At 44.4% G+C, this 27,043-nt stretch overlaps 1 protein-coding gene across 1 annotated transcript in view; it reads right to left on the reverse strand.

Annotated features, from left to right (window-relative positions):
- The window catches only part of PKD1L3 (polycystin 1 like 3, transient receptor potential channel interacting), an 82,298-nt gene that overhangs the window by 21,791 nt on the left and 33,464 nt on the right, over positions 1–27,043 (reverse strand). The window contains 10 exon segments of the mRNA XM_030829725.1: positions 1,921–2,082; positions 2,085–2,384; positions 3,389–3,529; positions 7,871–7,970; positions 10,133–10,367; positions 10,468–10,660; positions 11,910–12,090; positions 13,218–13,417; positions 14,450–14,646; positions 23,608–23,754. Of these exon segments, the coding sequence (XP_030685585.1) occupies positions 1,921–2,082; positions 2,085–2,384; positions 3,389–3,529; positions 7,871–7,970; positions 10,133–10,367; positions 10,468–10,660; positions 11,910–12,090; positions 13,218–13,417; positions 14,450–14,646; positions 23,608–23,754 (1,856 nt within the window).

A 27,043-nucleotide genomic window follows, 5' to 3' on the forward strand; every position in this document is an offset into this window, starting at 1 on the left:
AGGCTGAGGGAGGAGAATTGCTTGAACCCGGGGGTGGAGGTTGCAGTGACATGAGATGGTGCCACTTCGCTCTAACCTGGGTGAAAGAGCGAAACTCCATCTCAGAAAAAAAAAAAATGCCCTGAACCCAGAACTGTCACCACCTAAAACTGAACTAAGGACACCAGACTGGACAACATAGTGAGACCCTGTCTCTAAAAAAAAAAATAACAGCATGGTGGCGCACGTCTGTAGTCCCAGCTTCTCAGGATGCTGAGGTGGGAGAACTGCTTGAGCCCACAAATTCAAGGCTGCAGTGAGATGAGATTATGTCACTGCATTCTAGCCTGAGTGGGAGACTGAGACCTTGACTCTAGAAGTAAAATTAAAAAAAACTGCACTTGTCGTGGGGTTGGGGGAGGGATAGCATTAGGAGATATACCTAATGTAAATGACGAGTTAATGGGTGCAGCACACCAACATGGCACATGTATGCGTATGTAACAAACCTGCACATTGTACACATGTACCCTAGAACTTAAATTAAAAAAAAATTGAACTAAATAGATTCGACATGCAATAAATAGGAGTTGTCACCTATAAAAACTCGCCCAAACACACTAACCACACCTTTAAGAAAAGACTGTAGGCCGGGCACGGTGGCTCACGCCTGTAATCCCAGCACTTTGGGAGGCCGAGGTGGGCGGATCACGTAGTCAGGAGATCGAGACCACGGTGAAACCCCGTCTCTACTAAAAATACAAAAAATTAGCCAGGTGTAGTGGCGGGTGCCTGTAGTCCCAGCTACTCGGGAGACTGAGGCAGGAGAATGGTGTGAACCCGGGAGGCGGAGCTTGCAGTGAGCCGAGATTGCGCCACTGCACTCCAGCCTGGGCGACAGAGCAAGACTCCGTCTCAAAAAAAAAAAAAAAAAAAGAGACTGTAAATGTTTGCTGAGGTAAAAATGTATTTTAGATTCTTTTTCAGGAACCTAGGAGATGATCCAAATCTCATCAGGAAGCCACCAATCCTGAGATAAATGAATGTAACAATTTCCAGAATGCAGCTTACTTAACAAGATTTAAAGTTAAATAATGAGTGTTGGTAACTGGTGGAAAAATATTGAACACAAAACGTTCCTGGCAGATGGGGCGGCTCACACCTGTAATCCCAGCACTTTGGGAGGCTTAGGCGGGTGGATCACTTGAGGTCAGGAGTTTGAGACCAGCGAGACCAGCGTGACCATCGTGAGTTTGAGACCAGCGTGACCATCGTGGTGAAACTCCATCTCTACTAAAGGAGGCTGAGGCAGGAGAATCACTGGAACCCGGGAGGCAGAGGTTGCAGTGAGCCAAGATCGTGCCACTCAGCTCCAGCCTGGGTGACGAGAGCAAAATTCTGTCTCAAAAAAAAAAAAAAAAAGCCAGGTGTGGTGGTGCATGCCTATAATCCCAGCTACTAGAGAGGCTGAGGCAGGAGAATTGCTTCAACCTGGGAGGTGGAGGTTACAGTGAGCCTAGGTTGCACCACTGCACTCCAGCCTGCATGACAGAGTGAGACTGCCTCAAAATAAAATAAAAAAGATGCATTCCTTAAGAAAGTCATTCTTTAGCATTTTTTCATCACTGTCCACACCAAAGCATACTAACTCCTCTGCAAGGTGGCGTTCCTTGACAAACCATATAGTGTCCATCTTTTCATTGTTAGCTCCTGGGACAGTTCCGAGCATATTATAGAAGTTCAATGCATGTTTGTGGGGCTGAACTGGATACCCATGCAAGCAAAGTCACACAGACACACTCATAGACCTGGGAAAGACGGCTCAGGCCAAAATAACATTTCGTGTGGAGATCCTTCAATGAAACCACATTCCTGGTTTTGCACTTATTGAACAGCCTTCTTTGCTACATGTGGTTGAGTCCCAGGGGTCACTCCAGTTACTTCTCATGATGTAACTGAATCCATTCTCATTCTTGCTTGTCAGCCTTTTGTGAAGCTCATCAGTGGGAATCAGCGCCATGGGCCTGGGTGAACAGATGTAACTGAACCTCCTTAGATGAAGGCCAGAGAATAGGCTCTTGGGATGCCCACAGGTATGGCCATATCAGAAAACGCCAGCTGACCTTCCTCCACTTTCTCATAGGTCTTGGTATGGGGTATTTGGAAAATTAATTGTACCCCACATTTGCAATGACTGGGCTCCAGGACTGCATTCTTACCTCTGTAATCCCCATACAGGCTAGGAAGGAGGATGTGATTGGCCCAGGGGTAGAAATCCTGAAGAAGTTTGATTTCTGAGAATTGGTGCGAAAAGGTCTTCTGGAGAGCTTGGTGGAGGTAAAATCTATTGGAGTTCTTTGCAGAGTAGATTGCAGTCATCAACAGGGTAAGGAAGAGGATTTGTACTAGTTTAAAGAGGAAAAACAATGCCATAGTTGAGTGGTTAACTTAGAAATCCTCTATGTCTTTTTCATTTTTCCTAAGTCTATAGACTTATGCAGGTCAAAACCAGTCAAAAACTGGCAGTTTCATACGGTTCAACCTAATAATTATAAATATACACATACACATTTCCTTCCCAAAATTATTCTGCCACTAATCATACATTTTACTTAAAATAAGATACAATGGCTGTGGCTGGGCACAGTGGCTCACACCTGTAATCCTAGCACTTTGGGAAGTTGACATAGGCAGATCACCTGAGGTCAGGAGTTTGAGACCAGCCTGATCAACATAGTGAAACCCCCCATCTACTAGAAATACAAAAATTAGCTGGGTGTGGTGGTGTGTGCCTGTAATCCCAGCTAACCAGGAGGCCGAGGTAGGAGAATCGCTAGAACCCAGGAGGCACAGGATGCAGTGAGTTGACATTGCACCACTGCACTCCAGCCTGGGCAACAAAGTGAGACTCCATCTCCAAAAAAAACGAAAAAGTACATAAAATCCCACACAAGAAACATGGTGTTTAGCTCTAAGGACTAAGCATGCACTCTATCTCACTCATGTGATTGTGTTTACAAGAAGTGAAGTCATGATAAAAACAGAATTTGTCTTCTTTGGACTAGGGAATCCAATAATGAACTAGACATGTTGAAGCCAGTCAACTGGCACCTACAGAAGAGCTGTCTGCCAAAGCATTTTCATTTTCCCTCCATAGATCAAGTGTTACTACATTTTGCAGGTGGAGAAAGTGACTTACTCAAGCACACAATAAAATCTCTAGACTCCAAGGTCAGGGGTCTGTCCAGTTACCATCCCACCTGCTTTACTGGAATCCCAAATCTCACAAGGTGAAGATTTTAAAAGACAGCTTTTTAACCCTTCTTTATTTTCCATTTTATTCTCTCTCTTCCTTTCCCTTCTGGAAAAGGTGCTGTGTTATCACTATGTTGCCATTTCCTCTCCATACCCAAAATATCTCCAGTCAGCTTGAAGAGTTTCTTATTTTTCAAGGTTCTTTCTGGGCGCTTAGTTGGACTATTCATAGCTGGGGCTACATAGATGGGGTTGTTCTTATCTCTTGAACCTGGTACTGACGAAGAACATTTTGCTGTCAAAAATTCAAATATAGACCAAAGAAATGTTACATTTCATTAAGCAGTCACTCACCATTCATTGAGCATCTACTGTGAGCACCTCCTTTTAAATGTTAAACAAGGAATAAAACTACCCATGCAGTGCTTCTTAAACTATTATAAAGGACCTGTTTTTTAAAAAATTCCAATCAATTGGGGACTGATACTTTTGTACAATACAGTAAAAATGAGTTACTAGGCTGAACACAGTGGCGCATGCCTGTAATTCCAATTCTAACACTTTGGGAGGCCAAGGCAGCAGGATTGCTTGAGGCCAGTTGTTGACCAGCCTGGTCAACATAGTGAGATGTTGTCTCTACAAAAAAATAAAAAATCAGCCAGGAATAGTGGCACATGCCTGTGGTCCTGGCTACTAGGGGAACTGAGGCGAGGGGACTGATTAAGCCCAGGAGTTTAACGTTGCAGTGAGACTAGCAGATCGTTTGAGCTCAGGAGTTTGAGACCAGCCTGGGTAACACAGCAAAACCATGTCTTTTTTTTTTTTTTTTTTTTTTTTGAGACAGAGTCTCACTTTGTTGCCCAGGCTGGAGTGCAATGCATGATCTTGGCTCACTGCAGTCTCCACCTCCCAGATTCAAGTGATTCTCCTGCCTCAGCTTCCTGAGTAGCTGGGATTACAGGCACATGCCACCACACCTGGCTAATTTTTGTATTTTCAGTAGAGACGGGGTTTTGCCATGTTGCCCAGGCTGATCTCGAACTCCTACCTCAGGTGATCAACCTGAGACCCTGTCTCTTAAAAAAAATTAAAACATATACTAAAAAAAGAAATAAAGCAGAAGCATGTAAAATACAAGCCCTGTTTTTGAAAATTAGATTTAGTAGATATAAAGTTAATCTGCCAAATTGTTAAAGTTTTTAAATGCTTATTCTTGATTCCTGTACTTAGACTAGAAACAAACAGTTCTAGTCAGTGAACCACACTTTGGGAGCACTGTTCTATAGTGGTATTTCTCAAATTTTAATGATAGGAATCATCTGGGAATTTTATTAAAATATGGATTCTGGAGTGAGGCCTAAGATTTTGCATTTCTTAACTATATATAAAAATATATATTTATATACATATGTTTGTATATATTTTTATATATTTTCATAAATATGTATAAATATATAAATATACGTATATAAATATATATATTTATATATATATTGGGAGGCCAAGGTGGGCTGATCACCTGAGCTCAGGAGTTCAAGACCAGCCTGGCCAACATGGGAAAAACTTGCCTCTACTAAAAATAAAAAATTATCCAAGCGTGGTGGAGTGCACCTGTAATCACAGCTACTCGGGAGGCTGACGCAGGAGAATTGCTTGAACCTGGGAGGCAGGGGTTGCAGTGAGTCGAGATTGTGCCACTGCACTCTGGCCTGGGTGACAGAGCAAGACTCCATCTCATAAATAAATAAATAGAGGAGGGCATGAAACTTGCCAGCATGTGTGTTCCAAGCACCATGGGATCAGTGAAGAGTGAGCAAATAAATCTCTCCAAGAAAGTCACAGAAGGCTCCACAGAGGAAGTGACATCTAGCATTTATTTTGAAGGATGAATCAGAGCTCTCCAGATGAACAAGGGTGACGATAAGGGGAAAAATGTCTCTTTTAGGCAGAGAGACCAACAGTTCAGAATGCACAGAGAAAATAAGTGCAAGGAAGGCAATTTATTATTATTATTTTTGAGACAGAGTTCTGCTCTTGTTGCCCAGGCTGGAGTGCAATGGCACGATCTTGGCTCACTGCAACCTCCACCTCCCAGGTTCAAGCAATTCTCCTGCCTCAGCCTCCCAAGCAGCTGGGATTACAGGCATGCAACACCACACCTGGCTAATTTTGTATTTTTAGTAGAGACAGGGTTTCACCATGTTGGCCAGGCTGGTCACAAACGGAAGGCAGTTTAAAGTCAGATTAAGTTTCCTCATCTCACAAGGAATGGAGTGCCTACTGCTTAGCAGTAGATCACCACTTAATAAGTTACTGCCAACATATGTGTACCCCTCCATGATGGCATTCCTTCTTTCCCTCACAGGTAGTCCTTTCCTGAATTCTGGAGTTTATCATTCCCATGCATTTCTTTATACTTTATCTATAAATGCACAGAGGAGATACATACGTAACCTCTAGTCAAGACATGCATCGTTTTTACATGATTAAGATACTGTGCCGATTTTTCTGCAACCTCCTGTTTTGCCCAGGATTGTGTTTGTGAGGGTCATCCAGGTGATAAGTTAGCCTTAGCCAGTTAGAGGGTAGGCACTCTCCAGCATGGTGACTAAATGTGGAAACTAAGAGAGGAATTTAGGATTATGTACTCCGACTTTTTTAGAGAATGCTGATGCTCTTGATTGGAATGAGAAAATATAGTAAAGAAGTAGATTTGTGGGGCAGGCAAACAATTCAGTTTAATTTGACACACTCGGAGGCATCTAGCTCCAGATAGGGAGCAGTGGAGAACAGCACCTGGGGCTCATGGGAGAGGGGGAGGGACGGAGAGGGGGAGGGACGGAGAGGGGGAGGCGGAGGGGGGGAGGGAGAGGGGGAAGGAGAGAGGGGGGAAGGGGAGAGAAGGGGAGGGGGAGACTGAGAGAGAAGGGGAGGGGGAGACGGAGAGAGAAGGGGAGTGGGAGGGGGGAGACAGAGAGAGAAGGGGAGTGGGAGGGGGAGAGAAGGGGAGTGGGGGAGGGGGAGAGAAGGGGAGTGGGGGAGGGGAAGGGGAGTGGGGGAGGGGGAGAGAAGGGGAGTGGGGGAGGGGAAGGGGAGTGGGGGAGGGGGAGAGAAGGGGAGTGGGAGAGGGAGAGAAGGGGAGGGGGAGAAGGGGAGGGGGAGAGGGGGAGGGGGAGAGGGGGAGAGGGGAAATGGGGAGAGGCAGAAGGGGGAGGGGAAGGGGGAGGGAGGAAGGGGGAAGGGGGAAGGTGAGGGGGAGGGGGAAGGGGGAAGGGGAGGGGGGAGGGGAGAGTGGGGAGGGGAGCTGGGGAGGGGGGAGGGGGATAGAGAGCAGGGGAGGGGGAGGGGGAGGGGGAGGGGAGAGAGGGAAGGGGGATGGGGATGGGGAGAAGGGGAGAGAAGGGGGGGGAGAGGGGGAGAGGGAGAGAAGGGGAGGGGAGGGGGAGGGGAGAGAAGGGGAGGGGGAGGGGAGAGGGAGAGAAGGGGGGGAGAGGGAGAGAAGGGGAGGGGGAGAGGGGGGAGAGGGAGAGAAGGGAGGGGGAGAGGGGGGAGAGGGAGAGAGGGGAGGGGAGAGGGGGGAGAGGGAGAGAAGGGGAGGGGGAGAGGGGGGAGAGGGAGAGAAGGGGAGGGGGAGGGGGAGGGGGAGAGGGGGAGAGGGAGAGAAGGGGAGGGGAGGGGAAGGGGGAGTAGGAGAGGGGTAGGGGGAGAGGGGGAGTAGGAGAGGGGTAGGGGGAGAGAAGGGGAGGGGTAGGGGTAGGGGGACAGAAAGATGAAAAGGAGATCTAAAATGCAGGGGAGGCCGGGGGCAGTGGCTCAAGTCTGTAATCCCAGCACTTTGGGAGGCCGAGAGCAGATCACCTGAGGTCAGGAGTTCAAGTCCAGCCTGGCCAACATGGCAAAACCCTGTCTCTACTAATAATACAAAAAAATTAGCCAGGCATGGTGGCAGAGGCCTGTAATCCCAGCTACTTGGGAGGCTGAGGCAGGAGAATCGCTTAAACCCAGGAGGTGGAGGTTGTAGTGAGCTGAGATCACATCATTGCACTCCAGCCTTGACGACAAGAGTGAAACTCCGTCTCAAAAAAATAAAAATAAATAAAATGCAGGGGAGAGATGAAGCACTGGGAGAGAGGATGTGATCATCGAGGTGAGATCTCATCTGGAAGGACATCAGTCTTGGGCAGAAAAGGAGAAATAACCAGTTGGTTAGAGACAAGTCCTTTGAATGGGTTAATTTATCGAGTCAGCAATGTGGCCAGAGTTCCACTGATCTAATTTGCTTTTTGCAAAATTAGGTAGTTTCTTTTTTTTTATTTTTTATTTTTTGAGACACTCGCTCAGGCTGGAGTGCAGTGGCGTGATCTCGGCTCACTGCAAGCTCCGCCTCCCGGGTTCAAGTGATTCTCCTGCCTCAACCTCCAGAGTAGCTGGGACTACAGGTGCCCGCCACCACGCCCGGCTCATTTTTTTTTTTTTGTATTTTTAGTAGAGACGGGGTTTCACCGTGTTAGCCACGATGGTTTCGATCTCCCGACCTCGTGATCTGCCCGCCTCGGCCTCCCAAAGTGCTGGGATTACAGGCGTGAGCCACCACGCCAGGCCAAAATTAGGTAGTTGTTAGAACTACTTGAGTTACCCAAGAGTGCCAAGATCCTCTTTGTTTGTTGTTCCTTCTCTTTGTTAAGCCGAGGCATCCTGCTCATCATCAGTGAGTATAAGAATGTGAGGAAGACCACCTGGGCAGGAGAATCACAAGAGAACATCATGAGCAGACATTACAGACCCATGAAGGTAACACTATATGTAAAGGAAGAGGTGGGCACTCATGAAAAACTTCAATTACTTGGCTCTTCATTTTAATGAAAAACTAATTTCACAGTAATTTTTGCAGAATGATGGGGACCAGGAGAAGGACCATCAGACTCTAAATAATGTTAACATTCATATTTTTTGCTTATACTTCTTAATCTGGTTGGCTGGGGAAGCTTACACTGTCAAATGATTTGTGATGTCTATTCAATAACATCTCTCAGTGTCTTTGGAAGACCTCTGATGAAGATCCAGGCTTTTTTTTTTTTTTTTTTTATGAGACGGAGTCTCGCTCTGTCACCCAGGCTGGAATGCAGTGGCGCAATCTCGGCTCACTGCAACCTCTGCTTCCTGGGTTCAAGCGATTCTCTTCCCTCAGCCTCCCGAGTAGCTGGGACTACAGGTGCATACCACGCCCAGTTTATTATTATTTTTGGAGACAGAGTCTTGCTCTGCTGCCCAGGCTGGAGTGCAATGGCACGATCTTGGCTCACTGCAACCTCTGCCTCCTGGGTTCAAGTGATTCTCCCTGCCTCAGCCTCCTGAGTAGCTGGGATTACCGGCACTCACCACCATACCTGGCTAATTTTTGTATTTTTAGTAGAGACATGGTTTTGCCATGTTGGCCAGGCTGGTCTCAAACTCCTGACCTCAGGTAATCCGCCTGCCTCAGCCTCCCAAAGTGCTGGGATTACAGGTGTGAACCACCACACCCGGCCTGGGATTTTTTGTATTCTTAACAGAGACAGGGTTTCACTGTGTGTTGACCAGGTTGGTCTTGAACTCCCAACCTCAAGTGATCTGCCCGCCTTGGCCTCCCAAAGTGCTAGGATTACAGGCGTGAGCCACCGCGCCCAGCCACTATGGATTTTCTTGAGATGGATCCTTAGATGTGAAACCTCTACAGCAAAAGGATGCAGAAGTTGCACGTTGTCACTATATATTGCCAGATTTTCCTTAACCAGCACTGGCTATTTATTTCCTTGGCATTACTGTGTATTATTATTTTTGCCATTATTAAAACAAAAATGCAATATTATCGTTTTATTGGACTAGTGAAGCTGAATTTCTTACATGTGTTTTGGCCACTGCAATTACAGGTTTTGCTTGAAAAAATTTATATGTTAACTTACACATAGTAAAAACAAAAGTTGCTTTTTGGTGTATAATTCCATGAGTGTTAATACTTAGAGTTGTATATCCACCACTATAGTCAAGATACCAAGTAGTTTCATCACCCCCAAAATTCCCTCAGGCTGTCCCTTTGTATTTATAGTTCTGTTCCGTATCTAAAAGATACAGAACAGTCCATATCTTTTAGAAATATAAAGTCTGAAGTACATGAAATGGATAAAATGATATGAAGTCTGATATTGTTCCCCCAAAATAATAGATGAAACATATTGGCCATGAGTTGGTTATTGTTGAAGCTGGGTGGTAGGACTTTAGAATGCATTATACTAGTCTCTACACTTTTGTGTGGGTTTGACATTTTTCTTAATTAAAAACATTTTAAGTTTTTTGTTGTTTATTATTTTCAAAGTGCTTTGGGTTGTTGATTTGTTACTGTCGTCTTCACTCCTCAATCCTTTTCTGCCATACTTCTTAGTTTTTTCTGTCATGAATTACACGTATCCCTAACAAATGTCAGTTTGCCTTTTTTTTTTTTTTAGTTTTGAGACAGGGTCTCGCTCTGTCACCTAGGCTGGAGTGCAGTGGCGCAATCACGGCTTACTGCAGCCTCAACCTCCTGGGCCAAGCAATCCTCCCACCTTAGACTCCCAACTAGCTGGAATTATAGGAGCACACCACCATGCCTGGCTAATTTTTTCCAATTTTTGTAGACATGGAGTTTCATCATGTTGCCCAGGCTGGTCTCGAACACCTGGACTCAAGCAATCTGCCTGCCTTGGCCTCCCAAAGTGCTGGGATTACATGCGTGAGCCACTATACCCAGCCTGGTTTGCCTATTTGTTTTTTGTTGGTTATGTTACATTGTCAAAACCACTAGGCACCTTGGATTGACACCCAGGGACCTCAGTTTCCCTAACTTCTGCAACTCCAATGGTTCTTCCCATCCATCACATACCTTTACTGGCTGGCCGATGAAGACATTTTGAAGCACTGATAAAATAATTGAAGTCATCCAGCTGGTGGCTTGGTCTTTGCTCAATTCCAAGCTATAAAGTGCTGTAAAAAAGGCTGAAGCCAGGCTAGTGAGACCTAAGAGGAGCCAGCAGACTGAAGTCAACCATTTGGACAGGGCATTAGAGATGGGCTTTTTTCCTTCTTCTGAGCTCAGGATGGCGAAACTGGTGACTTCTCTGAAGCACAAAAATTGAAGGAATAATCTCATACGCATCAGCTGAGAGAGAGGATGAGGAAGATTACAGGCGATAAAGAAGGCTTGGTGTGGTGCATTACCTGGATGGCTCTTGCTGCATGGGAAGAATATGTGTTTCCAAGAGTTCCTGGAGTTTTTGAAGTTGGCTAGCTGCATCTAGGAAGTCACAGGACTGGTGACCCTGGGTGAGACCCAGCGTGCCTAAGTGAGATTTCAGCCTCCGCAGAACTCTACGCAGGTAACAGCAGAAATGATGGTGGTTTTCAGGAACAACTGAAAATATATTTCAAGTTGACACTTTCACAAGTGGATTTCAATAAGAAGCAATCAGTGGTAGAGATTAACAATTCATTAATTGATGATGAGGCTATATTTTCCCACTACTAGCAGAGATTGGACCGTACCCCACACTTGCAGTACTACCATCTTCTCTGAGGATGCTGGTGAATTTGTAACAATTTTAAAATTCTAAGCTTTGATCTAAAGACTTTTAAAACCTTATTTATTGAGTTCTTCACCAGAATGGCAGTACATGTGACCTATACTAGTATGTGCCCAGGAGACTCAAACTGTATTTGAGAATCCATAAATTCCATAATCTCACCATCTCATAAAAAGGATGACAAGTTTCAACAGCCTTCAACAAAGCAGATAGGATATGTGGGTCTAATACAGAAAACATTTTTTTTTTTTTTTTTTTTTGAGATGGAGTCTTGCTCTGTCATCCAGACTGAGTGTAGTGGCACGATCTTGGCTCACTGCAACCACCACCTCCCAGGTTCAAGTGATTCTCCTGCCTCAGCCTCTCTAGTAGCTGAGATTACAGGCATCTGCCACCACCCCCAGCTAATTTTTTTTTTTTTTTTATTTTTAGTAGAGACAGGGTTTCGTCACATTGGCCAGGCTGGTTTTGAACTCCTGACCTCAGGTGATCTGCACGCCTTGGCCTCCCAAAGTGCTGAGATTACAGGCGTGAGCCACCCTGCCCGACCTGTGTTTTTTTTTTTTTTTTTTTTTTTGAGACAGAGTCTGACTATGTTGCCCAAGCTGGAGTGTAGTGGCGCAGTCTCAGCTCACTACAACCTCTGCCTCCTGGGTTCAAGCAATTCTCCTGCCTCAGCCTCCCCAGTAGCTGGGATTACAGGCGTCTGCCACCACGCCCAGCTAATTTTTGTATTTTTAGTAGAGACAGAGTTTCACCATGTTTGCCAGGCTGGCCCTGATCTCCTGACTTCAGGTAATCCACCCACCTTGGCCTCTCAAAGTGCTGGGATTACAGGCGTGAGCCACCACGCCTGGCTTGTGTTTTTTTCTTAATCCTGTACTTTGTATCACCAGATTGATTGTCTAGAAGTCATCAAGGGGAACAAAGCTATCAACTCTATATTAGAAGCTTAAGGAAATTAAAACAACCAGAAGGTTGTATCAGGCCTGTCGGCTATAAATGAGTAAGAAAGTAAGAGACATGCAAGGGAGTTGGAGGCAGATGGAAGATTCGTTACTGAAATCTACTGAAGTTTACCACGTGCCCGGTGTCGCTCTCCCTGCTGATGACAGCCTTGACTCTCCAAGTGAGACGATATGAGGCTGGATAAAAGTTTCACCAGCTTAGTAATGTCACAAGAACTCCATGGCGGCTGCTCACACTTGGAGAGTAGGTATGTATTTCTCCTGAGCAGGAATCTCACAGTTTCCTTTAATTCCTGAGTGTAGGACCAGATGAGAAAAATCAGCCTGTTTTTCATTAACCCAAGATTTCTACCAATTACAGGTGGTAAGGCCGTTTCCTTTAGTCAGAAGGGGATATGCTTAGCACAAAGAACCTCAATTTTTCATGTTCCTCTAATTTTTCAGAAAGCAGTCACCTCACAGCTCACAGTAGTTTCAATACCAGTTTTATGAGACAATACAGAATGAAAAAAGAGACAATTTGATCAAACATCAAAGACTAACACAAGGCCAGAGTGGTGCCCATGCACTCCCATTTAGTTCTCAGAATACTTAATCATCAAGAGTAAAAGCTAAGTGTGTGGTTGATCAGGGCTCAGGGGACAGGAATTGGGAAAAATATACTACAGGTAACAGGACCCTGACAGCCTCCCATGAGATTCCTCCCACTGATCTCTTCCTCTGCGTGGGGAAGGGGAGCATGTAATTTTTTTTTTTTTTTTTTTGAGACAGAGTCTTGCTCTGTCTCTGTCGCCAGGCTGGAGTGCATTGGCGCAATCTTGGCTCACTGCAACCTCCGCCTCCCAGGTTCAAGCGATTCTCCTGGCTCAGCCTCCTGAGTAGCTGGGACTATAGATGCATGCCACCACGCCCAGATAATTTTTTTTTTGTCTTTTTAGCAGAGACGGGGTTTCACCATGTTAGCCAGGATGGTCTCAATCTCCTGACCTGGTGATCTGCCCGCCTCAGCCTCCCAAAGTACTGGGATTACAGATGTGAGCCACTGTGTCCAGCCGGGAGCATGTAATTTATCTGTAAAATTTGATACTGGCTGGATGCGGTGGCTTGCGCCTGTAATCCCAACACTTCAGGAGGCCAAGGTGGGAGGATGGCTTGAGCCCAAGGGTTTGAGACCAGCCTGGACAACATGGTGAAACCCTGTCTCTACAAAAATTAGCCACACATGATGTCACATGCCTGTAGCCCCACCTACTTGGGAGGCTGAGGTGGGAGGATCGCTTGAGCCTGGGAATTTGAGGCTGCCACAGTGAGCTGAGGTTGCACCACTACACTCCAGCCTGTGCGACAATGCCAGACCCTATCTCAAAACAAACAAGCAAGCAATAAAATAAAATAAAATAAAATTTGATACCAATCTTACCTCAACTACCATTGTGGCAGAGAGGGGCTCAACAGAAGCATCTGAGAGGCAGGAGGCCTGGACGGGAGGAAAGAGGGGCAGAGTCTCCTGTGGCTCAATCAACGGGAAGAGCCGCCCAATGACAAGATTGATTGGGAAGAGGATGACAGCAGTGTGGATGCTGATCAGCAGTTCAGACCAGGCCACAGCAAATGGACCCACTGAAAGAAAAGCATGATATCAACTTTTATCTTCAACAATTAAAATAATTGCAAAGTCATTCCTTTCCTAGGTTTAACTATTTACTGAGGAAGTTAACTACGTTTATCTAGGGGTAAAATTATCATAGCAGTAAAGACCATGTTGTGTTCCTAATACTGCTTCATTTGTTAATGAATGAGAACACTGAGAAAATTTCTTAGAGTATTCTAACGCTAGGGCAGTGGAAGAAAAATGAAGGCACAATGTATTAGTCTGTTTTCACACTGCTATAAAGAACTACCTGAGACTGGGTAATTTATAAAGAAAAGAGGTTTAATTGACTCACAGTTCTTCATGGCTGGGGAGGCCTCAGGAAACTCACTATCACGGCGGAAGGTGAAGAGGAAGCAAGAAACCTTACATGGCATTACAAAGCATTACAAAGCACTACAAAGCACCTTACCTGGCATTACACTTTACATGCCTTACAAAGCAAGGCATCTTACATGGCAGCAGAAGAGTGACGGGGGAACTGCCATACACTTTTTTTATCCCCGAGACGGAGTTTTGCTCTGTCACCCAGGCTGGAGTGCAGTGGCACAATCTCGGCTCACTGCAACCTCCACCTCCTGGGTTCAAGCAATTCAACCATCAGATCTCATGAGAACTCACTCAGTATCATGGGAAAAGCATGGGAGAAACTGCCCCCATGATCCAGTCACCTCCCAGCAAGTCCCCCCCCCACCAACACAGGGGGATTACAGTTGGACGTGAGATTTGGGTGGGGACACAGAGTCAAACCATATCACGCAACATGATTCTGTTTCTTTCTAATCCTGAAAGTAAGGGTAGTGGAGTTTAGTAAAAGTATTACATAGTAGGCTGGGCATGGTGACTCATGCCTGTAATCCCAGCACTTCAGGAGGCTGAGGAAGGAGGATTACTTGAGGCCAGGAGTTCCAGACCAGCCTGGGTAACAGAGCAAGACCCCGTCTCAAAAAAAAAAAAAAGATTGCTTACTACGAACAACACATATCAGGGCCCATCCATACTTTGCTCATCTCTCTTGGCAGTGGTGCTGTTTATCTTCCAGAACATAACATTGATGACCATGTTGCAGAGTAGCAGTGTCATGCAGCAAGACAGCCGTTGGACCCTTGTAAACTGGTTCCAGGGATGCCGAGTTGCAACTGAAAGCCACAGATAATCCTGGGTGAACTTTTCTACAATCATGGAGGAAAACAGATGTCTGAAAAGAGAAACCAGAAGAGGAAATACATGAGGATTTTATTCTGAAAGTGCACCAGTTTAAGATGTGATTTGCCCAGCAACAAGCAACATAGCAACTCCCAAGCCTCTATTCAACACCTCCGTGAATAAGCTTTCAGATATTGTAATTCTTTTTTTATTTTAAATTCTTTTACCATCACACAAATGTGTCCATGTAAGATTCTTTTGTTATTTTAGGATAAAAGGTTGTTGAGGATAATTTATATGCTATGCAAGTTGAAAATTAAAAATGGTTGTTTTAGCTTTATAAGAGTTTTGATGAATCTTTTACTCTTCAAAAGTTTACATTAAACTTCTGCTCAAAACAGTTTGGTAAATTCATACTCTGAGCACTTTCTCTACTCCAAATATAGAGGAACTGTAAATAATATACAAAAAGAAAGAACCAAAAAGACTTTGCTGGGCTTAAACACAAAATAAACCTTTTCTGAGGAAGAGAAGCAGAATGAGAAAACAAGGTGGTGAGAGTTTGGTAGAAGCCACAGGATTGCTGAGCTCCAGATCTGGAAGAAGGTAGTGCAGAAGTGGGAGTTCGACTTCTGTACAGTAACTGAAACTAAAAATGATTCATTGGGTTCAGGAAAGGGAGGGACAAAGCCAACTTCATTGCTAGAAGCCAGTGTTGATCCCGGAGCTCATGAAAGGGTACTTGAGAACAAAAAAACCTCTGTAGGGCTACACATTTATAGTAAGGAGGTGAGAAAAAAGGGACAGCTTCATGACCGGCAACCAAGTCAAGAGATCCGAGATCTGCAATACTCCTAGTTTCATTAATTTCATTGAAAAATAGGAGCTCCAAAGTCCCATGTAACAAGGCCCAGTTCTAGACTAGAGATGTGAAGGGTTGGAATGAAAACAGTAGCAAAACAAGTCAGGGGTGGTGTTTGTGGTGGAAGGGGTGGGAGGGATGGTATGTGTGTGTGTGTGTGTGGAGGTGCAGTGGTAGGGAGAGGAGTGGGAGGGAGAGGGAAAATAATAATCCAGCCCAAAAGAAATTAATTTAATGGGACCCAGGAGGCGGAGGTTGCAGTGAGCCGAGATCGCACCACTGCACTCCAGCCTGGGCTACAGAGAGAGACTCCATCTAAAAAACAAACAAAAACAGTGGTGTATATAAACACACACACATAACTGAATATTGTTTAGTTTTTTGTTTGTTTTTGAGACAGGGTCTTGCTGTGTCACCCAGGTTGGAGTGGAGTGCAGTGGTGAGATCTGAGCTCACTGCAACCTCCATCCCCTTGGCTCAAGTGATCCTCCCACCTCAGCCTCCCGAGTAGCTGGGACCACAGGTGCACACTACACCTAATAGTGTAGCTGTATCCCCACCCAAATCTCATCTTGAATTGTAGTTTCCATAATCCTCTCCTCTGTCATGGGAGGAACCAGGTGGAGATAACCGAATCATGGGGGCGGTTTCCCCCATCCTCTTCTTGTGATAGTGAGCGAGTTCTCACAAGACCTGATGGTTTTATAAGGTGCTCCCCACTTCACTGAGCACTCATTCTCCTTGCTGCTTCCATGTGAAGAAGGATGTATTTGCTTCCCCTTCTGTCATGATTGTAAGTTTCCTGAGGCCTCCCAAGCCATGCTTAACTGTGAGTCAATTAAACGTCTTTCCTTTACAAACTACCCAGTCTTAGGTATGTCTCCATAGCAGCATCAGAATGGACTAAATATAACACCTGGCTAATTTTTGTATGTTTTGTAGAGATGGAGTTTTGCCATGTTTCCCAGGCTGGTCTTCAACCCCTGAGCTCAAGTGATGCACCTGTCTCAGCCTCCCAAAGCGCTGGGATTCCAGGTGTGAGCCACTGCACCTGGCCCATCATTTAGCTTTAAAAAGGAAGGATTTTTTTTTTTTTTTGAGATGGAGCTTCCCTCTTGTCACCTAGGCTGGAGTGCAATGGTATGATCTTGGCTCACTGCAACCTTCACTTCCCAAGTTCAAGCAATTCTCCTGCCTCAGCCTCCTGAGTAGCTGGGATTACAGGCTTCTGCCACCATGCCTGGCTAATTTTTGTATTTTAGTAGAGATGGGGTTTCACCATGTTGGCCAAGCTGGTCTCGAACTCCTGACCTCTGGTGATCCACCTGCCCTGGCCTCCCAAAGTGCTGAGATTACAGGTGTGAGCCACCACACCTGGCCCCAAAAGGAAGGAAATTCTTGCACATGCTACAACATGAATGAACCTTGAGGACATTGTGATAAATGAAATAAGCTAGTCACAGAAAGACAAATACTGTGTGGTTCTGCTTACATGAGGAATGTGAAGTAATGAAATTTATAGAGATAGAAAGAATAGTTGCCAAGGGTTGGAAGGGGGAGGAAACAGGAAGTTGTTCAATGGGTGTAGAGTTTCAGTTTTGCAAAGTGAAAAAGTTCTGGAGCTATGTTGCACAACAATGTGAATATACATACTAAGATTGCACTGAACACTTAACAATGGTTAAGATGGTAAATGTTACGTGTTTTTACCATAATTTTAAAAATTGTAAAAATAGTGTAAACATATACATAAATATATAGCTTGCAAATTTTCTGCCTTAAAAAATAACTACACACAGCAGTGATTAAGAATCTATGTGATGGACACACAATGGATGAAGATGTAATTTGTATGACAACAATAGCACAAAGGAGTGGGAAAGGAACTGAGCTATAGGAGTGAAGTTTTTGTATACTATTGAAATTAAGTTGATAGTAATCCACCTAGGTTGTCATAAATTAGAATTTTAATCATAATCCCCAAGGGAGGCATAAAGAAAATAATTTAAAAATATATAGTAAAAGATATGACAAAAGAATACAGTAGACTAGAAAATATCCATTTAACACAGAGGAGGCAGTGATGTCCACTGGGAGATTCTATGCCAGTAGGTGTGGGTAACTGTTGAACCCCATCTGTGATGGTGATTAAAAAAAAAAGGCAGTCATAAAGAAATAGAGGAACAAAAATGATATAATACATATAGAAAACAAATAGCAAAATGGCAGATATAAACCTCACCTTATTAGTAATTATATCAAATGTAAATAGGTTAAACTCACAAATTAAAAGATAGAGACCGGCAGAATGGACCAAAAAAATGCCTAATCCAACTGTATTCTGTCTACAAGAGACATAATTTAGATATGAAGACACAAATGAATTGAAATTAAAAGGATGGGCCAGTAGTGGTAGCTCACGCCTGTAATCCCAGCACTTTGGGAAGCCAAGGTGGGAGGATCATTTGAGGTCAGGAGTTTGAGACCAGCCTGGGCAACATGGCGAAGCCCCATCTCTAAAAAAATACAAAAGTTAGCCAGGCGTGGTGGCACGTGCCTGTAGTTCTAGCTACTCAGGAGGCTAAGGCAGGAGAATTGCTTGAACCCAGGAGGTTGCAGTGAGCCAAGATCACGCCATTGGACTAAAAAAATGGAAAAAGGTATTCCATGTAAACAGCAATCAAAAAGGGCTGGAGTGTCTATTCTAACATAAGACAAAATAATACTTCAAGACAAGCATTATTACTAGAGACAAAGGACATTTTATTAAAGGGTCAATCTATTAAGAAGATAAATTCATCTGTGCTCACTGTCTTCTTACAAGCCAAATGGAAGTGTTGTTAGCCAGCCATATAGCTGTCACAGTGTTTCTGCTTAGGAACTGCTCCACAGGCAGAAGACAATGTATTAAAATCCTCAAAGTGTTAAGGGAAAAATAACAAAAGATTTCTATCCAGTTAAATAGCTAACTATGAGTCAAGAGTAAAGATGGACACACACATACTTCTCATTAGAACTATTAAAAGAGCTACTTCAACAAGAAGAAAAAAGCCCAGAGTAATGATAAGAAATACAGAAAACTGGCTGGACGTGGTAGCTCATGCCTGTAATCCCAGCACTTTGGGAGGCCAAGGTGAGCAGATCCCCCTGAGGTCAGGAGTTTGAGACCAGCCTGACCAACATGGTGAAACCCCATCTGTACTAAAAATACAAAAATTAGCCAGGCGTGGTGGTGGGTGCCTGTAATCCCAGCTACTCAGGAGGCTGAGGCAGGAGAATTGCTTGAATCCAGGAGGTGGAGGTTGCAGTGAGCTGAGATCACGTCACTGCACTCCAGCCTAGGCAACAGAGATTCCATCTCAAAAAAAAAAAAAAAAAAAAAAAAAAACAGGCCGAGTGCAGTGGCTCACACCTGTAATCTTAGCACTTTGGGAGGGTGAGGCGGGCGGACTGCTTGAGCGCAGGAGTTTGAGACCAGCCTGGGCAACAGAGTGAAACCCCATCTCTACTAAAATACAAAAAATTAGCCAGGCGTGGCAGGTATGCCTGTAATCCCAGCTACTCCGGAGGCTGAGGAGAATTGCTTGAACCTGGGAGGCAGAGGTTGTAGTAAGCCGAGATTGCACCTCTGCTCTCCAGCCTGGGTGACAGAGCAAGATTCCCATCTCAAAAAAGCCACGAAAAGAATACAGAAAACTAGGCTGGGCGCAGTGGTCCTCACCTGTAATCTCAGCACTTTGGGAGGCCAAGGTGGGCGGATCACCTGAGGTCAGGAGCTTGAGACCAGCCTGACCAACATGGAGAAACCCCGTCTCTACTAAAAATACAAAATTAGCTGGGCATGGTGGCGCATGTCTGTAATCCCAGCTGCTCGGGAGGCTGAGGCAGGAGACTCACTTGAACCTGGGAGGTGGAGGTTGTGGTGAGCCGAGATTGTGCCATTGTACTCCAGCCTGGGCAACAAGAGCAAAACTCTGTCTCAAAAACCAACCAACTAAACAAACAAACAAAAAACAGAATACAGAAAACTAGAATAAACAGAGAAATTCATAATATATTATTAATATATTTAACTGTGAAATATGAAAGGAAAAACTTTTGTGCATCTAAAAACCAGATGGTAAAACCGTAACACTAGAGAGTAATTTAAAACATGGGAATTGGAAGAGAGGTTACTCAAGAATGGTTAAAGCATTGCTAATTCTTTGTCATGTTCAGGCAGAAGAAACATTCTTAGAAAATTAACATAGAGAAAAAGTGTGTTAAAAATTAGAAGTAACCAATAAAAACAATTGGAAGAGGAAGAGAAGGAACAGAAGCAGGAAGTGGAAAAAGAAGAGGAGTAAGAGGAAAAAATACAATGCATAGTTTCTAAACCAGCAAAGATTAAAAATACAAGAAGTGGTCAGGCATGGTGGCTCACACCTGTTATCCTAGCACTTTGGGAGACCAAGACATGCAGATCACTGGAGCCCAGGAGTTCAAGACTAGCCTGGGCAACATGGTGAGACCCTGTTTCTACAAAAATAGTTTTAAAATTAGCCAGGCATGGTGGCACACACCTGTAGTCCCAGCTACTCAGGAAGCTGAGGTGGGAGGATCACCTGAGGCCGGCGAGGTTGAGGCTACAGTAAGCTGTGATCATGCCACAGCACTCCAGCTAGGGTGACAGAGCAAGACCCCATCTCAAAAAACAACCAACCAACCAACCAACCAAGAGGCAGAGAACCTTAAAAAAAAAAGCCACAAAACCTGTCAATTTGACAATGTGGAAAGTAGATAAAGGAAAGAGAATAGATTATAACAAATAATGCAAAATAATACAGTAAAGTAAGTCCAAATGGATTGGCAATCATAATTAATATAAACATATTAAACTCATGTATTAAAAGATAGAGATTATTAGATCTGGTTTTTTAAACATCCAGTTATATGTTGCTTGCAAGACATAACTCTAAGCAAAACCATAAAAAGGGCTGAAAGTAAAAAGAACAATAGAAATAATATCAGTATGTCAACTTTCTTTAGTTAATATAAAATGGAATTTAAGATACAAAGTGTCAACAAGATCAAAGGGAGACCTATATAATAAAGAAAAATGTATCCAGAAGAAATAACATGCACTTAAATGCTCCTAATAAACATCCAATAGACATATAAAACATGTCTACATGGTAAAAACTTACATAACTGAAGGAGAATTAAATTCACAGTCATTCCTCTATTGGAAACACAGAGATTAAACAGATAAAAAATCACATTTCAACAACAAAAATGAGTATGTTTGAATAAATACCCCTATATATGTTTTAAAAAATACTAGAACTTTGGATGCAATGGTGTATGCCTGTAATCCTAGCTACTCGGGAAGCTGAGGTGGGAGGACTGCTTGAGCCTCGGTGTTTGGGACCAGCTTGGGCAACATAGTGAGACCCTAGCTCAAAAATCAAAACAAAACAAAACAAACCTAGAACTGCATCAGGTCTAGGGAGGGGAAACAGTATTCACTACTCCTTAAGTTTTGGTAAAGGACAGAAAATTTCTACAAGTTTATTCCTATACACAAGCAACACACAATTTAAAATTTACATGTTTGGTTTGTTTTTGTTTTAGAGACAGGATCTCATTCTTTTTTTTTTTTCTACTTCTTGCTTGCTGGGAGTCCATGATTTTTAGTTTCAAGACTTATTTCTTTGTTTCGTTTTGAGTTGGAGTCTTTGCTCCTTCACACAGGCTGGAGTACGGTGGTGTGATCTCAGCTCACTGCAGCCTCGACCTCCCGGGTTCAAATGATTTTCCTGCCTTAGCCTCCCTAGTAGCTGGGACTACAGGCATGCACCACTGCGCATGGCTAATTTTTGTATTTTTGGTAGAGAAGGGGTTTCACCATGTTGGTCAGGCTGGTCTCGAACTCCTGACCTCAGGTGATCTGCCCACCTCAGCCTCCCAAAGTATTGGGATTACAGGAGTGAGCCACCGTAACTGGCCCTTCCCCTTCAATCTGATTTTCAAAGTTACAACATAAAAGGCTAAAGCCCCTACTTAGTTCTGTTGAACTGCCCATTCTGGAGGGAGACAGTCACCGCTGTGAAAAATGCCACTCTCCTGAGGTTGCCACGCAGAAGCCATACATAGGTGCTTTGTTGACAGCCACAGATGAGCGCTCAGTTGACAGCCAGCGCCCCCTGCTGACCCTGTGAGCGAATCATTTTTGGAAATCTAACACAGAGGAGCTTACAGATCAGTATAGACCTAGCCAGGATGAAATATCCCAAGGGAAAACTCCCCAGCCTTGGCCTCACTGAATTTCTGACCCACAAAACCAAGAGAAAAGTAAAATGGTTGTTTTAATCCACTCAGTTTTGGGAGTAATTTGTTAGGCAGCAATTGTAATTGGAGCAGATCTTAATAAAGAAATACACATTTCTTGCCGGGCGCTGTGGCTCACGCTTGTAATCCCAGCACTTTGGGAGGCCGAGGCTGGCAGATCACGAGGTCAGGAGATCGAGACCACGGTGAAACCCCGTCTCTACTAAAAATACAAAAAAATTAGCCGGGCGTGGTGGCGGGCGCCTGTAGTCCCAGCTACTCGGAGAGGCTGAGGCAGGAGAATGGGGTGAACCCGATAGGCGGAGCTTGCAGTGAGCCGAGATTGCGCCACTGCACTCCAGCCTGGGCGACAGAGCGAGACTCTGTCTCAAAAACAAAAAAACAAAAAACAAAAAAAAAGAAATACACATTTCTTGCTGTTCTGGACATCTAGGGAGGGGAAACAAGAAATACACATTTCTTGTTTGTTCCGGGAGTCAAGTCCCAGAAGAAACAGCTCCATGTTTTTTGCCTTTAGGCATTTTAATGAAAGGACGTGGTGTTTGGTTGGTTGGTTTTGTTGTTGTCGAGACAGGGTCTCTCTCTGTCGCTGAGGCTGGAGCGCAGTGGCTCTCTCTTAGCTCACTGCAACCTCTGCTTCCTGGGTTCAAGCCACTCTTCTGACTCAGCCTTCCAAGTAGCTGGGACTACAGTCTCATGCTACCACGTCTGACTAACTTTTGTACTTTTGGTAGAGATGGGGTTTTGCTATGTTGGCCAGTCTGGTCTCAAACTCCTGGCCTCAAGTGATTTGCCCACCTCGGCCTCCCAAAGTGCTGGTATTACAGGCATGAGCCACCATGCCCGGCCAGGATATGGTATTTGGGCCTCTTGCAATCATCTTGTTCCCATGAGGAAAAAGCCGAGAGCCCTAATATTGAACCAGAAGGCTGAAGATAAGAAGGTCAAGATAGCAGAGGTATAGTCTCCTAGTCATATTCTCATGTTTAGCATTCAGGAGACATAGAAAGATACATGGATACCTAGAAAGATACAGAAGTTGATACGTACATTATTCTGTTCTCCTGGTCTGGGAATTCACCAGTACCACATTGCTTTATTTTGGTTTACTAGCATCTTTGTATTTTTTGAGATGGAGTTTCGCTCTGTTGCCCAGGCTGGAGTGCAGTGGCAATCTCGGCTCACTGCAACCTCTGCCTCCCAGGTTCAAGCAGTTCTCCTGCCTCAGCCTCCCGAGTAGCTGGGATCACAGGCGTGCACCACAACGCATGGCTAATTTTTGTATTTTTAGTAGGTGTTGCCATGTTGGCTAGGCTGGTCTTGAACTCCTGACCTCAAGTGATCTGCCTGCCTCAGCCTCCCAAAGTGCAGGGACTGCAGGCATGAGCCACGGTGCCTGGCCAGTTTACTAGTGTCTTTGAAAGTCAGTTGAAGGCTACAGCCCTCTCATACTTTATTTTTATATTTTGTTCTCATAAATATTTGTATCATAGAAGTAGTGGTATCCTTTTTATATTCCATTGATTTGAGCCTTTGTTTTATTCCTAGATATCTTAGTAAATTATTTATGATTCTCTAGGTAAACAGTTTCAGAAAATAAGGGCAATATTTATAATTTTTATACTGCAAATCTCTTTTTGTCTTCCTTCTGATTTTTAAGGTAATGGTTACACCATTTACAACCACAACAGTAATGCTTATGTATGTTTGAAATAATACATTAATAAAAGGTTAATTTGCATTAAAAACAATTCAACAGTGAACAATTCAATTAATAGTGAACATCAATATTCACTGTTAATAGTAATTTTCCAACAGTACCTAAAGGAAAAGAGCTCTTTCTTTGAAACTGGGATGAAGACCCGGTCAAGCTCACAGTCTCCGAGGTCCACAGCCAGCCAGCAATTGCACAGGAAATGCCACTTCCTTTTAACCGCCATGTCACAGACAATTACCTGGCTGACATACCTATAGTAAAATGAAGATAATCACATTAGGGAGGTGGGCTCGAATCAGTTGTTTGTAGTAAGACATAATCTGGGACCATTAGTAAACTATTGAAGTAAATGAACTGTTTCATTGCAAGGCAAGAACTAAGGAAAGGAAGGAAAGTTGAGGCCAGACATGGCAGTGCGCACCTATAATCCCAACTCTTTGGGAGGCTGAGGCAGGCGGATTGCTTGAGCTCAGGCATTTGAGCACAGCTTGGGCAACATGGCAAAATCCCAACTCTACAAAATATATAAAAATTAGCTGGGCGTGGTGGTGTGCACCTGTAGTCCTGAGCTACTTGGGAGGCTGAGGTGGAAGGATTGTTTGAGCCCGGGAGGTCAAGGCTGCAGTGAGTTGAAATTGCACCACTGCATTCTGGCTTGGGTGACAGAATGAGACTCTGTCTCAAGAAAACAAAAAAAAGAAGCAAGAGTAGATCTTATCTTTCCCTTCCCAACTTCTAAGGGAGTTCATGTACCAGACACCAGACTGCAAACCTTTCTCACCTAGGAATAGATCAGTATGTATCTATACTTTTTATAACCTTTCTCTGTCCCATATGTGACAGTGGCTTGCCACCTTTTCAAATATCTCATCTGCCTGCCTTTCATCATTGGGGGCGTAAATGGGGTGTAGTCTTTAACGTTTACATTAATGACTTCGCACTCTACTTAGTCTCATTTCTGCTTCACAGGCCTCATCATCTCCACTTCACAGAGTCATAGGCCCTGAGAGTTCATCTTTTTCCCAACCACAGTGTTTTATCATTAATTTCTCCAGTAACTTCAGCCGTTCACACCCCTGTCCTCTGGGACACCTGATTATTCAACCTATTTGATTTCACCTCACAACTAATCGGCAAACCTCCTCCTTTACTGTAATGATGCTATTTTCTCCAAGGGTCTGTGTTTAATGTCATGAAACCACTTAAATTTCTCTCGTCAAAATGTTTTTTTTGGCCGGGCGCAGTGCTCACGCCTATAATCCCAGCACTTTGGGAGGCCTGGCAGGTAGATCACGAGGTCAGGAGATCAAGACCATCCTGGCTAACACGGTGAAACCCCGTCTCTACTAAAAATACAAAAAAATTAGCCGGGCACGGTGGTGGGTGTCTGTAGTCCCAGCTGCTTGGGAGGCTGAGGCAGGAGAATAGCATGAACCCAGGAGGCGGAGCTTGCAGTGAGCCGAGATCGTGCCACTGCACTCCAGCCTGGGTGACAGAGTGAGACTCTGTCTCACTCTTTTTTTCTTTTGAGACGGAGTCTCACTCTCTCGCCCAGGCTGGCGCGATCTCGGCTCACTGCAACCTCTCCCTCCCGGGTTCAAGCGATTCTCCTGCCTCAGCCTCCCAAGTAGGTGGGACTACAGGCAGGAGCCACCACCCTCGGCTAATTTTTGTATTTTTAGTAGAGATGGGGTTTCACCGTCATTGCCAGGATGGTCTCGATCTCCTGACCTCGTGATCCACCCGCCCTGGCCTCCCAAAGTGCTGGGATTACAGGTGTGAACCACCATGCCTGGCCAGTTCAATGCATCTTGACAAATGTTTATACACCAGCACCATCAAAATATCACCCCAAAAAGCTCCCTATCACTCCTTCCAGTCACCTCCTGCCCCCTCACTCCTGGCCCTAGGAGAACAATGATCTGCTGTCCTCTGTCTTTATAGAATAGTTAGCCTTTTATGGAATTTCATATGTGTGGAATCATATGATATATATATATATATATATATAATATATTTTTTTGAGACAGGGTCTCGCTCTATTGCCCAGGCTGGAGTGCAGTGGTGCAATCTTGGCTCACTGCAACCTCCACCTCTTGGGCTCAAGTGATTCTCCCGCCTCAGCCCCCCAAGTAGCTGGGAGTACAGGCATGAGCCATCATGCCCAGCTAATTTTTGTATTTTTTTGTAGAGACAGGATTTCACCATGTTGCCCAGGCTGGTCTCAAACTCCTGACCTCAAGTGATCTAACCACCGTGGCCTCCCAAAGTGCTGAGATTAGAGGTGTGAGCCACTGTGTCTGGCCTATACATTCCTTATGTACAGCTTTCACTAAGCATAATTTTAAAAAAATTCATCCATGTAGTTATATGTAACAATCGTTTCCTTTTCGTTGAGTAGTATTGCATTGAATGAATATACTAACATTTGTTTATTCATTTGGCAGGCATTTGTGATGTTTTCCATTTTGGGCTATTAATAAAGCTGCTATGAATATATGCGTACAGGTCTTGCAGTGGACACGTTTTTGTTTATCTTGGGTAAATACCTATGAATGTGATTTCTGGGTCACATCGTCAGTGTATGTTTAACTTCACAAGAAACTGGCAAGCTGTTCTCTGAAGTGGCCATACCATTTTACACTCTCACTAGGGGTGTGTGAGTGTTTCAGTTGCTCCCTATCCTCCCCGAAACTTGGTTTTGTGAGAATTTTTTTTTTTTGGAGACGGTCTTACTCTGTTGCCAGGCTGGACTGCGGTGGCACCATCTCTGCTCACCGCAACCTCTGCCTCCCAGGTTCAAGCAATTATCCTGCCTCAGCCTCCCGAGTAGCTGGGATTACAGGCATGTGCCACCACACCTGGCTAATTTTTGTATTTTTAGTAGAGACAGGGTTTCACCATATTGGCCAGGCTGGTCTCAAACTCCTGACCTCAAGTGATCTGCCCGCCTCGGCCTCCCAAAGTGCTGGGATTACAGGCATGAGCCACCGCGCCCGGCCTTTTGTGAGAATTTTTAATTTAAGCCATTCTGATGGATGGCTAGTGCTCTGTCATTTTCACTTACTGATGACTAACCACGTTGAACATCTTTTCAAGTACTTACTATACATTATTCACCTTTTTAAATAAAACTGGAAGGATGGTTTACAAGCTGATTTGTGCATACTGGAACAGAATGGAAGCAGCAAGGAAGTTATTAGGCTCTACTGGCCCATGGCTGGTACATCTAGCCTAGGGGGAAAAACGTATTTTGCTAACAAATTTAGGCAGACCGCATGCTCTTTGTGGGTGGGCAACATGTAGCAACAGATTGAGTGCGTGAGCCTTAAGACTTCCACTTCATTTTTCTCTTTTTTCCTAACTCCAAGGAACCAGTAATCTTCATTCTTAATTAATTGTATCATCTACTTTCTCTAGTAGCTCTCCTAATTCTGGGTGCTGCTGAAGGAAGATGCTGAATCATTCGAACCTAACACATGTTAGGTTCAAGGACTTTATCACTGTCTAGTTATTTCTCTAACTCCTCAGGCACATCTC

This window comes from Nomascus leucogenys, chromosome 2 (genome assembly GCF_006542625.1).
Source record: "Nomascus leucogenys isolate Asia chromosome 2, Asia_NLE_v1, whole genome shotgun sequence".
NCBI lineage: Eukaryota > Metazoa > Chordata > Mammalia > Primates > Hylobatidae > Nomascus > Nomascus leucogenys.